Raw genomic sequence first — 13,413 nt, forward strand, 5'->3', positions numbered from 1 at the left:
GTGTTGATTCCTGGTTTCAGCTCAGGTCGTGATCTCAGGGTCTTGAGATTGAGCCCCACATCAGGCTCTGTGTTCCGTGGGGAGTCTATCTGTCCATTTGCCCCCAAATCCCCACCCCTGCTCATGCTCTCTCTCCCCCTCAAATAAATAAAATCTTAAAAAAAAGAAAAGAGGGGTGCCTGGGTGGCTCAGTGGTTTGAGCCTCTGCCTTCGGCTCAGGTCATGATCCCAGGGTCCTGGGATCGAGCCCCACATCGGGCTCTCTGCTCAGCAGGGAGCCTTCTTCCCTCTATCTCTCTGCCTGCCTCTCTGCCTACTTGTGATCTCTGTCTGTTAAATAAATAAATAAAATCTTTAAAAAAAAAATGTAGTTTATCAGAGAGTAGGCATGATGGCTAGAACTACAGCCAGATTTCTGGATTCACAACTAGCGCTGTGAAGCGCCAGTCATGTGGCCTCAGACATGACACTCAGCCGGACATTTATTTTCCCATCTACAAAATTGCAACAAGGGAGGGTGTCAAGACTGAGTATAGGCTCTGGATTAAACTGTCAAGAGTTCAAGTGCGGACCCCAGTGAGGCAAGCCGTGGGCACATTCCTTAGCTTCTCAGCCTCCAATTCTCAGCTCTGAACTAGGGTTGTTTATGAAGATAAAATGAGCTAATATACAAGTGAGGGAGATGGGCACAGGTCAAGCCATCGGAGGGAGAAGGCCCCTTTGTACCTATGATGCAGCTCTCCCTCCTCTGCTGGATTCCAGAAGCAGATGGGAATACAGGCATCCTCCCTTCCCTCCTCCTCCCATACAAGGGCATTACATCAAAGGATCGGAAGAAGTCATTGAGTTTATTGGGGGAGTGCAAGGGGAGCCAAAGTTTCACTGGTACATACACACACACACACACACACACACACACACACACACAGATACACACATCTGAGGCATCGCTGCTCCAGCAGATGACTTGCTCAGGGTCCCAGATTTCAAAATCAGATATGGATCTCCAGGGCCTAAGGAGGCCCAGGCTATGGAGAAGAAATGGTGACGGGGAGGTTCCAGAAGCCCGCACCCTGAGCACCAGGCCTTGGGAACCCTTTCCCCTCTCCCTGCCCGAGAACCAATCCCACCCCTACTCATCTCCCTCTTTCTCCTCCTTCCTTAAAGGGCAGTTCCCAGCTCACCTGGAGGGACTCATCTAGTGCTCCAGGTGCCCATATGACCTCCTCCTCTCCAGGCTGGTTCTGGCCCACTGGGATTATCCATGTCCATGTTCTCATAGGAGTCTGCATCTGATTAGGACCAGGAACAGCGTGATACAACTAGAGCCAGCAGGAGGCTGAGAGGGAGGTGAGACCCAGGGGACAAAGGGGACAGAAGCAGAAACACCCACCTTCCTCATGATTGGGACCAGGCTGGGCCCGAATGGAACGGACTTGGGGGGCTGAATACAGGATTCCTCTCATATCCTCATAGGACTGGGAGCCTGCTTGGGCAAGAGAGTTGGAGGCCTAGAGCCATGCTGGGCTCGGGGAAGGGAGATGCAGCCTAAGACACAGAGGGAATCTGAGGGACAGAGGAAGGTGGAGGGCTTGACCCAGCCTGTACTAGGAAGGAGAGAGTAGGGTCGGCGTCAGATTCAGGACCCTTGTTAAGGGTCTGGTCAGATGTGGGTTAGATTATGATCACAGTCAAGAAGAGAACCTGCAGGGGCGCCTGGGTGGCTCAGTGGGTTAAAGCCTCTGCCTTAGGCTCAGGTCATGATCCCAGGGTCCTGGGATCGAGCCCCACATCGGACTCTCTGCACGATGGGGAGCCTGCTTTCCGCTCTATCTCTGCCTGCCTCTCTGCCTACTTGTGATCTCTGTCTGTCAAATAAATAAATAAAATCTTTAAAAAAAAAAAAGAAAAAAAGAAGAGAACCTGCAGAGGTCAAAGTCAGAGTCGTGAGGCAGTTGTAGAGACAACTGGGGTCAAGGCTGCGGTTTGTATGGGGCTGGGGTGAGGTGGAGGTCAAAATCCAAGTAGGAATTGCACTGGGATCAGAGCTGATGTTCATAGTTAGGGGTGGGGTAAATACTGGGATCAGGATTGCGGTTGAGGTTAGTGTTAGGATATGATTCAAGGCCAGAATTACACCAGAAGTCAGAGTCAAGGTCAAGGTTGAGGTTGAGGTTGAACCTGGAGGCGGGGCTGAGCACCAGGTCAACCCAATCTGCCCAAGACAGGATGGTTCTTAGCATTTCTCACCAAGAGAGGTTGCTTCCCTGCTGGGGTCCCAGGCTGACCCATGGGGGCTCAGGAAATCTAGAGAAGAGAGGGAAGTTATTTCTCCTGGCCTCCAGGTCCCCGATACACACACATCCCACCCCCCACATTAATGGGACTATCTTCACACATACCTGCCGTCCTGGTGACTGGCTGGGCCAGCTCTTCATCCTCGTTCTCGTAAGACTCGGCTGCTGCAGGGAAAAAAGAGAACTCCAGGGACCATTCGTGAGCCTTAGGGGCTCCACAGCCGTCTGGGTCCTCCCAAGCCTCCGAGGCCCCGCAAGAACCCTAAATTACCGCTGGAGAAGGAGTCTTCATCCTCAGGACCCAAGGCTCCCTCCTCAGGGTTCTCATAGCCGCTGCCATCTGGTGGAGAAAGAGAGGGGGGTGTCCAGCGAGGCCCCACAGTCCACTGGGGAGAAGGTGGGGGAGCCGCGGGGGGACGCAGTCTTACCCTGGGAGAGTCGGTCCTGCCCGCGGTTGGAGTCATTCTCGTAGAACTCGGAGCCCTCCTCACTGTCTGGCTCCTCGTAGGCCTCCCCTTCCTCTTCTTCTGGGCCTGGGGTTCGGGGATGTGAGTGGGAACCGAGTCACTGCCCCCTTCCTTCAGGCCCCAGCCCAGTATTCCTGCCGCAGACCGCTCCACCATCCCTCACGTGAGGACACCGCGCCCCCCAGCCCCCAATCAATCACCTGCCGGCGGTGGGCTCCGGGACCCCGCTGCTCCAACTTCCGGGACGTCGCTGCGCGGGCTTGCGTAAGACTGGACGGCGGCTCCCAGGCCTGCAGCCCACCTCAGGGCACGTCCTGGCGGAGGAGCGTTGTAGCGGGAGAGAAGAGATGGGGGCGGTCACGACTAAGGGTCTGCGAGGCTGGGCAGGGGACGGGAAACTACCGGCTCCAACGGGGCCTTTGACTCTGGGCCCCGAACCCTCGCCCTGGGCGGGGAGGGCGGGATCTACACCTGGGGGCGCGGCCTCAGTCTCCCGGCTGGGAGGTGCGGCCCTCGGAGCCGGACTTCAGGTCCCGCGCCCTGGGGGCGGGGCACTGAGCTCTGGGGGCGGGGCACTGAGCTCTGGGGGCGGGCTCAGGTGCTAGGGGCGGGGCTCGAATCTGGGCGGGACTCCGCGTCCCAGGGGCGGGCTCTTTTTTTCTGAAGGCGGAGCTCCAAACTTGGGGAGGCTGGGCGCTCCGGCGATTGGAGTGACGAGAAAAGGGGTGGGGCTCTAGCTCGGAGAGAGACTCGGCGGTGCCTCCTACCTGTGCCAGAGGTGGGCGTGGGAAGCGAGAGCACGTTCCCGTACTGATTGTGGGCCCCGCTTCCCGGGGGAGGCGTCACTTTGAAGAACCTGGCGGAGAGAGCGGAGTTGCACTGTGAGGCCTGGCCCTCGATTAAAACATAGTCATGTGTATTTAGCTCCTCTGTTCTTCCTCAGCCTGCAGAGGGCTCTGGGATCACTCCCAGGAGATCTTCACAAGGGAAGGTAGCTTTAGAGCTGGGCTTTGAAGCTTGGGCGGTATTTCAACGGTAAAGGAAAGGAAACAGTAAGTGCAAAGCATTGAGCAAAAGTGCAGGGATGGGAGACTGCGGGGGCGCTGGCGTCATTACCTTCTGGTGGGATCGGTCATTCGCTTTCTTTTCCTCCTGAGTATTAGGGCTGGTGAGAGTTAAGGGGCGTGATCAGAGGAGGCAGGGTGAAGATTGGCGGGGCGCTGGGGAGGTCCCTTGGGTCAATGGAGGGGAGGGGACTTAAATGTCCAAGGGGCCCGGTAAGTTTGGAGGGCGGTTAGAGGTATGGGAGGAGAGAGGTGGTTGCTGGAGTAGCGGGTATGAGCTGTGCTGGGGAAGATGGGTAAGTTGGGCAGAGGGGCTGGGGGACATGACTGACCTCTTCGAAGTCGAAGAAAGCTCACCAGGGAACCCAGGCAGAAGATCAGGTAAAGTAATGGCACAACAGGGACCTTCCAGCCACCAGTCTCCAGCAGCCAGTACCGTATTGCTGGGGAGAAGCAGCTATGAGACGGGGACCCCAGGCTGGCGTGTTGGTTCCCAGCCTCAAGACCTCAAAGGGCCAGAAGTCTGGGAGACATGGACAAGACACAGATCCTCAAAATGACAAGCTACAAGGGGGAATGGCCTCCCTCCCTCTGAGGTCAGGGACTGCGCCCCAGAGCCTGAGCTGGGGCCTGGGGCAGTATCTGTGCAACAAACCACGACCATAGTCAGACTCTATGTTAGGATTCAGGGGAGCGTGATGATAAGCTTCCTGCTGCAATTGAGGACAGTCGTGTGCAAAGTGAAGGTCAGAGTCAAGTTCACAAGATTAAAGGCGGGAAGCAGCAATGTCCTGGAGGGAAGTGTAGAGTTAAAGTCGAGGTTGAGTTTGAGAACTGTTGTTAGGGTAGCATGGGAGGATTGAGTTAAGGGAGACAGAAGGAGCAGCACACTGTGACCAGTCTGATGGATAGATGGGTGAGGAAAAGGAAGGATACCCAGGTTCCTGGCTTCGGCCCATGGGCAGGTGGTAGTGGCTTTCATATACTCAGAGACACCCAAAACACTACGCTTGGGGAAGATGTCACCGATGTCGCCTTTGGTTTTGTATATGTTGAGCAGGGACATCAGATGACAGGAAATGGCCGGGCTTGAGGTGTATGGAGCCTGGAATTGAATCACTAAGGCATGGTGGCCTAAGGAGGTCAGACAGAAAGAGAGTGTAGACAAAGACAAGAGAAAAGTGCTGAAGGGATAAGATGATGCCTCAGAGCTCCAACAGTGAAAAGTGGGGGAGGGAGAAAGACCCTAGAGAATGGGAAGGAGCAACCAGTGGTAGGAAAAGACCCAGAAAAGTAGTGATTTGGAAACAAGGGAGAACAGAGGTAGAGTCAGTGGTCAGTATAGAAGCCGGGATTTGGGGTGGGTCTGGTACTAGCTCTCAGTTTGGGGGTGCCAAGGTTGACCGACTCCCAGTTCTTCCCAGTAGCCCCCACCCAGGTGCCCCACAATTGAGAGAAACTCTACCTGAATGGGCAGTGACCTTCAGCTCCATCTCCATGGTCATGTTGCCGTGGTAACAACGATAGATGCCAGCATCTCGAACAGTGGCCTGGGGCAGCAACAGAACAGCCCCTCCCCTGAGGGTGCCCAGGACCCACATCTCTCTGCCTGGGGCGTCCTCCCTCAGGTTTAAGCTCAGCAAGGAGATGTTATGCTTCTTGGGGTGCACGTGGGTCCAGGAGATGGGGCCTCTGGCCACGGAGGCAGGGGGCACCTCACAGGGCAGCCAGAATGTGGAGCCAGGGGCCACGGTGAGGTCTGGGGCAGGGAGAGCCAAGGCTAGGAAAGTGTCAGCCTTGGGGTCTCCTCCCCACAAACCCTCCAGTTCCCAGTCACCGTCCCCCATCCCTGGAATCCCTACTTCCTGGCATCCTCCCGGCACCCTACCTTGCTTGAGGCTCTGATTCAGACTGTCCCTGGGCAGGGCACATTCAGGGTCGGTCTTCCAGGTCTCAGGGTGGTCTTGGGCCCACACGTACAGCTGGGAGCTTGTGGGATAGCCAGAAGGTGGCTTGGGGCCCTCTGAGGACCTGTTCCCCAGGCTGCAGCCTGAGTCATTTAGGGCCGAAGCATTCCACCGGAACACCTCCCCTAGGAAAAGACCCAGAACCAGATACGGACACATCCAGGAGAGGCGAAGACATACAGAGACCCAGAAAAGCAGAGACAGAGACGAAGACCCAGAGAGAGATGAGAGTGAAACACGGAACAGCTCAGGGTTGAAGTCATGAAGCTACAGGAGCTCTGAGGAGCCACCTAGAACAGCTGCATGCCAGTCCCTCGGCCCTTCCACACCCTCCCTACAAATCCGTTTTCGCCGGTCTGCCTCCATCTACGTTGGGCCTCCCTCTTCTCATCCACCCCTCCCTGCCCCAGCCCAGACCTCACCACTGCCTGCCACGCTGACTGTCCAGCCAGACTGCCAGGCCTGCTTGGAAGGGGGCCCCAGCTGGCACAGGTAGAAGCCCCCCATCTGGTCGGAGACGTTGAAGACAAGCAGCTGGACGCCCAGGGACCCCTTCTGGATGACCACGTCTTGGGGCCCGTGGCCCAGATCTGACTGAGACCCCTGAAACCAGGCCTGCCGCTCAGGGGGACCATCTGAGGGACGGTTGAGACATGGTAGCTCAGCTTTGCCTCCCTCTGAGGAGAGAGAGAGGGAGGGAAGAAAGGAAATCTTCACCCTCTTGATTCCTCACACCAGGTTAGTACCCAACGACTCCACCAGCTGGGAGTGGAAGAGCTCTCAGAGTCCTCCCAGCCCCTCCCTGAATTTTACAGATAACAAAATGAAGGCCCATAGAGGGTAAGTGACTTGGCCAAGGGCACCCAGCCAGACCTGAGTTTCCAGCCCCAACTCTTTTCCATCTGTACCTTCTGGACATACCTTTAGCCATCACCAGCAGTGTTTTCTGGGGCCTGACTCCCTCGGGGGTAAGGAAGAGGAGGAAGAAGAGAAGGAGAGGAGGTGGCATGGCGGCCAGACTCCCCGGGGCACCCAGCTTGGCCGCGCGGGGGATGCTGGGGCAGGCGGGGGCCTGGGGGGGCACTGAACCATGAGTGTCTGTGGGGGCGGGCGGGCGGGCAGGCAGTCCCCTGAGGGAGGAAGGGGTGGTCACACCTTCAGTCCCCTTCTCCATGCACGCCTCCAGACCCACAAAACTTGTCTCCTCCCTGCCACACTTTTATTTTCATCCGGACGCTTACCACCGTGTGAAAATGACCTTGGCTGTGTGTCTGCTGGTTCACTTTCTGTTCCTCCCACTAGAATGTAAGCCCTTCGGGGCAGAGCCTTGGTCGTGCTCAACGCTGTACACATCATGGCTCTGGGATGGTTCTTGGGACATCACAGGCACCCAATAAATATTTGTTGAATTGAGTGGCTGCACACAGTAGGCCTTCAGTTAATGGGAGACAGTCCCAGCCAGCGGCTGAGAGCACAAGCCAGGTTGTGTGCTCAGCCGTCCTGAGATGATCAGTGCCCTTTAGTGTCCCACTTCTCCAGGAAGCCTCTGCTTCAGTTATGGAAGGAACCAATTTGGAAACGGGGAAATCGAGGCCCCCCAAAGGGCAGGGTATTGCCTGAGCTCACACAATGAGCTGGTGGTCTAATAAGCACTAGAACTCAGGGGTCTTGACTCTGAAATCTGTGCTTCCACCCCTCCCCGCCCCAGTCTCTCTCCTCCTTCCTCCTCTAGCTCTCTCTCTCTCTCTCTGCCTGTGTGGATGTTATGTCCATCTTTCACTCTGCTGTCACTCAGGGAAAGGGGTCCAGAGACCCAGGAGACCTGCTCACTCGGTTGCCGGTTCCCAGGCCCGGCTCGCTATGCTGCAGCTTCCTGTTTGCTCTAGGCAAACCCCAGGGGACCCTCCAGCTGGCAGGGCCCCCACTTCCCTTGGTTGGGTTGGGGTGGCTTGGAGGGGGAGAGTGAGGCATTGGGGAATGCAGAGGGTTAAGTGGCAGGACTCCGTTTGCCTTTCAACAAAATCTCTCCAGTCCCCTTCCTTAACTTTTAGGCGGCCTTGGGGCCAGTTTCCTGACTGGAGCGGATCAGTCCCCAGCTCTGAATGCTGTGGTGGCTTTTTCCGTGCCTCAGATAAACACTGCAAACCATGGCCTCCAAAAGCCTGAGTGAGGCTGCCGTGAACTACAATTCCCACCTCAGCCCTCCACTGCTCTGCCCCTCACTCCACACAAAACCTTTGCACTTGCTTCTCTTCCTCCTGGATCCCTCCTTGGCTCTTTGCTCCCCTGGCTCCTTTTCATCCCTCAGGCCTCCATTCAAATGTTACTTCCTCAGAGAGGCCTTTCCTGACCCCCTTGGTACTTTTGATTTCACACCCCTGTTTTATTTCCTTCCCAGCATTTGCCCAGTTCCCAAACATGCTTGCTTCTTTGTTGATCTCTCATCTGCTTCCTGCCCCAGAATGTTCGCTGGCTCTTCCACAACAGGGATCTTTCCTGTCTTGTTCTCTGGCATCTAGTAGGTGCTCAGTAAGTATTTGTTGGATCTAGTGGAAAAGTTCATAAAGGGAAACTAGGCCAGGAGGGGGAGCTCTCATGCTGAACCACTTCCCCAAATATAGGAAGCTAAGTCAGTTACAGACCCAACAGAAAACCCCTCATAGGAAAGAGTTGTCAATTACAGGCCCCAACAGGAAAAGATGTACATCTGTGGTTGCATGTCCTACAAGAAATTGATCACCCCTGCAACTCAGCCAATGAGAAACCATCATCACCCTGAACTGCTTTTCTCCAATGGACTTTCTTCCAAACAACTCCTCCCAACTTTCTCCTTCTTTTCCCTAAAATAACATTCCTCTCCCTTGTTGGTTGGGCCAGCCTATAGTTTTGCTGTAACTTCTTATCCTGAATTGCTATTCTGAAATCAACCCAGTTATTGCCATGAAAGTACCTTTTATTTTTAAGGTCCACAAAAGGAAGGAAATTAGGAAGAGCAAAAGAAAACGTTCTCTTCACTTCCCTCACATGCACTCAAGTCACCAAGGCTAGTCCAATTTTCATCCTCAATATTTCTAGGATCCACTTCCTCCTCTTTTTGGACTCTTCCCTTCCCAACCTTCAACAGCCTCTTTTGTGAGGTGTCTTCTGTCCCTTTTGCTTTCTACCTACTCTACAGAGAAAGAACTTCCCTTGGTATTAGTCATGTGTATCTCCTGCTCAACAGCCTTCAAAGGCTCCCAGGGTCTCAGGATAAACTCCAAGCCTGATACCTGACTGGAACCTTATCGTCATCATTTCATCTTTTTTTTAAATATGTTTTTTAAAGATTTAATTTATTTATTTGACAGATCACAAGTAGGCAGAGAGGCAGGCAGAGAGAGAGAGGAGGAAGAAGGCTTCCCACTGAGCAGAGAGCCTGATGAGGGGCTCCATCCCAGGACCCTGAGATCATGACCTGAGCCAAAGGCAGAGGCTTTAACCCACTGAGCCACCCAAGCGCCCCATCATTTCATCTTCTTCTCAAGAAACTCTGCCTCACACACAGAATCTTAATCTTAGGGCAGTCAGCTACTGAGGGCAGTAAGATGATTGGGATTTATACGCAAGAGTTAACCTGGCCAGATTTTTTAAAGTTTATTTATTTGCTTTAGTGATCGCTACACCCATCCTGGGGTTTGAACTCATGACCTGGATCCTGAGATTAAGAGTCACTTGTTCCTTGGACTGAGCCATCCAGGGGCCCTAATCTGGCCAGGTTTGCATTTTCTAAAACTCCTGATGGATGCAGTGTGGAGGGGAGATTAGAGGGAGGCCAGAGAGATCAGTAAGGAAAGTGTTCCTTCCTTTGTTCATTTTTTTATTCCCCAATTTTTTTTTTACTTTTTTTTTTTTTTTTTTTTTTTAAATCAGGCACTGTGCTTAGTGCTGAGGAAACAGCAGGGGATAGGACACCTCATGGAGCTTTGACTCAAGTTTTGGGAACTTGGAACGGGAAAGGGTGACAGGTAAAGAAGTTAATCAATAAACAATTTCAGATGGCAAGGAGTCATCTAATAGTGGACAGGTGATAGAGGTAGCTAGCTACTTGAAACAGGATGGTCAGGGAAGGCCTCATTGAGGAGGTGGGGAAAAGCTTAGTATGTTCAAATAAGGTCATGCTCAGTTTTATTAGGAACTGTCACACTTTTTTTTTTTTTAAGTTTATTTTTTTAAGTAATAAATACCCAACGTGGGACTCAAACTTGGGACCAAGAGTTACATGCTCTTCCAACTGAGCCACCAGGAACCCCAGAAACTATCATATTCTGTTCCAGAGTGACTATAACATTTACATTTACCATCAGGAATATAAGAGAAGTCCAGTTTTTCCCCATACCAACCAGCATTTGGTATCATCATTTTTTTTAAATTTTAGCCATCCGGGTAGGTCTGTAATGGTATCTCCTTGTGGTTTTAATTTGCATTTCCCTAATGGCTGATGATGGTGAACAATTTTTCGTGGGCATATTTGCCATCTGTGACATCAGTGAATTGTCTATTCCTGTCCTTTGCCCATTTTCAAAACTGGATTGAACTGGAAGATTTTAAGCTGACACATGTTTTTGCAAAGATCACTCTAGTTGCTTTGAGAATTAAAGGAGCCAAAAGGCGCCACAGGGGAGCACTAAGGAGGTGTTGTGGAAGCTCAGGAGAGAGAGATTGTGTTACTGCAGGAGAAAAAGAAAGACGGACACCTTCTGGAATATTCAGTTCTTTGGAGGTAGAGCTTACAGGACTTAAAGGCTGCTGGAATGTACTTCACAGTGGTAGGAACGGGTTTGGGAGAATGGGAATCAAGATTCTGGACTTGAGTTTGGGCTGCCCGTCACCCTCCAAAGGAAGATGTCGGGTCGCCTGTCGGACGGCTCACAGATAATGAGACCTCGATTTAGGGCAGTGGCCCAGGGAGGAGAGGAGGGATTTGAGAGGCACAGGGAGGGGGCGGGGGGATTAGCAGCAAACTCTGACTGGTTGAGTATCAAGGGGGGGGGGGGGACGCCGAAGTTTCTGATTTCTCTGACGGACTACGCGGGACTCCTGCGCCCTGAAAAGCGAAGCCGACGAAGCCCTGCCCCGAGGGACGCTCCACCAGGGCGGAGGTACTGGCAGGCCCGGCCACAGCTCTCTGTAATGTGAGCCAGGCTCCGGCAGAAGGGGGTCAGGGGACCGCGCAGGAGCTTGCTGCGGTGCTCGGAAGAGACCGCGAGAGCTTCGCCCTTCTTTAGGCTGAGGCCGGCAGGCGTCTCGGAGGTGCAACTTGAGCAGACCTTTCAAGGTCACGCGGAACCGCCAGAAGGACTTTGATAAAGAACTTCTTCAAGGTTTGAAGGACAACCGTCCTTCAAACAACCGCGCTGCCCCGGAAAGAAGGCGGGGAGGGGCGGGGCGCGGGCCCGCGGACCGGCTCGGATTCGGAAATCTTCGGTCCGGGCTCGGAAATCAGTCTCCAACTCCGGCCTGGGCCTCGAGCCAGGGGCCGATCCGGAAACAGCCGAGCGGATCCGGAAACAACCGAGGGGACCCGGAAGGGGTGAGCACCGTCACCAGGGAGTGCTGGAACCCACCGTTTGCGCGGAGGCGATGGCGGCAGCTGTGCCGGCGGCCGCGGGCGAGGATGGCCGGCGACGGCAGCCGCGGGCCTGTAAGTGAAGGCGCGTCCATGCACGCAGGGGGCGGCCGAGCCGGAGGCGGGGCCGAGCTCGGAGCCGGCGGACAGGGGGATGGTGAGGGAAGACTGGAGAAAGGGGCGGGGCCTTGCCGTCTGGAGAGAGAGGGCGGGGCCAGCAGTCCCCGGAGGAGGGGGCGTGGTCCGGGGGTCGAGGGGAAGGGCCAGTGGCAGGTGAGAGGTGGTCCAGTGAGGGAAGGGGCGGGACCATTGGAAAGGCGGGGTCTAGTCTGGGAAAGAAGGGGGGAAGGCGGGGCTCCAGGCAGCACGTGGCAGCGCGAGGTGAGAAGGAGGCGGGGTCAGGTGAGCGGGGCGGGGCCAGGTGAAGGTGTGAGGATCGCCGGTGCAGTGCTAGATTGTGGACTCCTAGATTTGATGGTTTCGGGTACAGGGGACCCGGGAATGATGGGAAAAGAGGTTGATCCCCGTCCCCCACAGCTCTGGACCCCCAGCCCCAGGAAGGGGCGAAGGTTGAGGCTGAGTCAGAGGAGCTAGGCCAGCTGCGGGCTGAGCTGGCGGGCGCCCTGGCGGAAATGGAGACCATGAAGGCTGTGGCGGAGGTGAGCGAGAGCACGAAAGCCGAGGCCGTGGCTGCAGTGCAGCGGCAGTGCCAAGAGGAGGTGGCTTCGCTGCAGGCCATCCTGAAAGGTGAGGCAGAGAGCGTCTTCCCAGACTCCCCCGCGGCTCCATAAGAGCGAAATGCGTGACAAGCAAGGGGTCAGGGGCCACTGATAGGCTGTAGGGTAGGTTAGCTGGGCTGTCTAGCACAGGGCAGGCCTCAGGACCCAGAGAAAGGGGTGCCCTTTTCTGATTTGCATAGAGGTGCTGCCCGTGCTAGAAGCAGCTCTGTGAGTTCCAGCTAAGTTTAGCTCCCAGCTTCTGCCTGTTCCCTTGCCACATGTCATTTCTTGTCCCTCACTGATGACCGATCAAGCCTGAAAGATGAACAACTTTTCAGTTCCTGGAACCAGCCTCATGTAAGCCTCCATCTCTGCGAGTCTGACCCTCTGGTTTCCTGCCTTCCCCAATCACCTGTACATTGGCACTGCCCCGTACATGTTCAGACTTCCCTTCCACTCTCTGTCCTTGAGATGCACCAGCTCCCCGCGCCCCAGACCCCCCAGCCTCTGCTCTAATTTCCCCTTTCTCCAGTCAGAGGCCAGAGTCTCTGAAATAGCTTCCAGCCCTGTCCTACCCCTCTGCTTCTGTGTCCCCTGTGGGAGCAACAACTCTCCTGGGCTGTGCCCCAGCCTTCTCACAGGTCTGACTCTGTAGTCTGGCCTTGACATTGGCTTCCAGAATGAACTTCCTAAAACTCCCAGCTCACCATCTTATTTCCTTTTCTAACAACCACTGTTGGCTCCAGGCTTCTCTGGGGCCATATTTCCCACATTTCAGGCATCCACATACCACCTGTGAGTCATGGTTGTCTCCTTGTTCAACTTACTCTGTTATCTACCCAGTGTTTGTTCTTCTTCTTCTTTTTTTTTTTTTCTAAGATTAATTTTTTTGAGAGAGAGAGGGAACACAGGCAGGGTGAGCAGGAGAGGGAGAAGCAGGCTTCCCACTGAGCAGGGAGCCTGACGCAGGGCTTGATCCCAAGAGCCTGGGATCATGACCTGAGCTGAAGGCAGACACCTAACGACTGAGCCACCCAGACGCCCCTCAGTATTTGTTCTTTAAATAGATCCAATTTGGAGGGCGGGGAGCACCTGGGTGGCTCAGTAAGTTAAGTGTCCGACTCTTGATTTCAGCTCAGGTCATGATCTCAGGGTCATAAGATCAAACCCCACACTGGGCACTGCACTGGGTGTGGAACCTACTTAGGATTCTCTCTGCCTCTCTCCCACTGCCCCTCCCTTTAAAAAAAAATAAATAAATAGGGACGCCTGGGTGGCTCAGTTGGTTAAGCGG

General features: G+C 54.6%; 2 protein-coding genes across 4 annotated transcripts in view; one reads left to right on the forward strand and one right to left on the reverse strand.

Annotated features, from left to right (window-relative positions):
• Positions 1–829: 829 nt before the first annotated feature.
• LOC111162308 (CD19 molecule) lies at positions 830–6,840 on the reverse strand. Of its 3 annotated transcripts, none has more exons than XM_022526638.1 (15): positions 6,717–6,840; positions 6,218–6,472; positions 5,717–5,920; positions 5,294–5,587; positions 4,161–4,271; positions 3,881–3,929; positions 3,532–3,620; positions 2,965–3,078; positions 2,726–2,830; positions 2,569–2,637; positions 2,403–2,462; positions 2,251–2,307; positions 1,394–1,486; positions 1,185–1,292; positions 830–1,028 (listed from the first exon to the last, which is right to left on the reverse strand). In XM_022526638.1, exons 1-14 carry the CDS (start codon positions 6,802–6,804, stop codon positions 1,195–1,197), a joined length of 1,686 nt encoding a protein of 561 aa, XP_022382346.1. In that variant the 5' UTR covers positions 6,805–6,840; the 3' UTR covers positions 830–1,028; positions 1,185–1,194. The 3 variants fall into 3 exon arrangements, with proteins under 3 accessions (XP_022382346.1, XP_022382345.1, XP_022382347.1); XM_022526637.1 differs by having other exon boundaries at positions 5,294–5,608; XM_022526639.1 differs by lacking the exon at positions 1,394–1,486 and having other exon boundaries at positions 5,294–5,608.
• A 4,031-nt stretch (positions 6,841–10,871) lies between these two features.
• LOC111162287 (rabaptin, RAB GTPase binding effector protein 2) overlaps positions 10,872–13,413 on the forward strand; it is an 11,431-nt gene continuing 8,889 nt past the window's right edge. Inside the window, exons 1-2 of the mRNA XM_022526589.1 lie at positions 10,872–11,475; positions 11,938–12,147. Coding sequence (XP_022382297.1) covers positions 11,415–11,475; positions 11,938–12,147 — 271 coding nt within the window. The 5' untranslated portion in view covers positions 10,872–11,414. The remainder of the gene's footprint in view (positions 11,476–11,937; positions 12,148–13,413) is intronic.

This window comes from Enhydra lutris, unplaced genomic scaffold, assembly GCF_002288905.1.
Source record: "Enhydra lutris kenyoni isolate GAN:26980312 unplaced genomic scaffold, ASM228890v2 scaffoldscaffold90, whole genome shotgun sequence".
Classification (NCBI taxonomy): domain Eukaryota; kingdom Metazoa; phylum Chordata; class Mammalia; order Carnivora; family Mustelidae; genus Enhydra; species Enhydra lutris.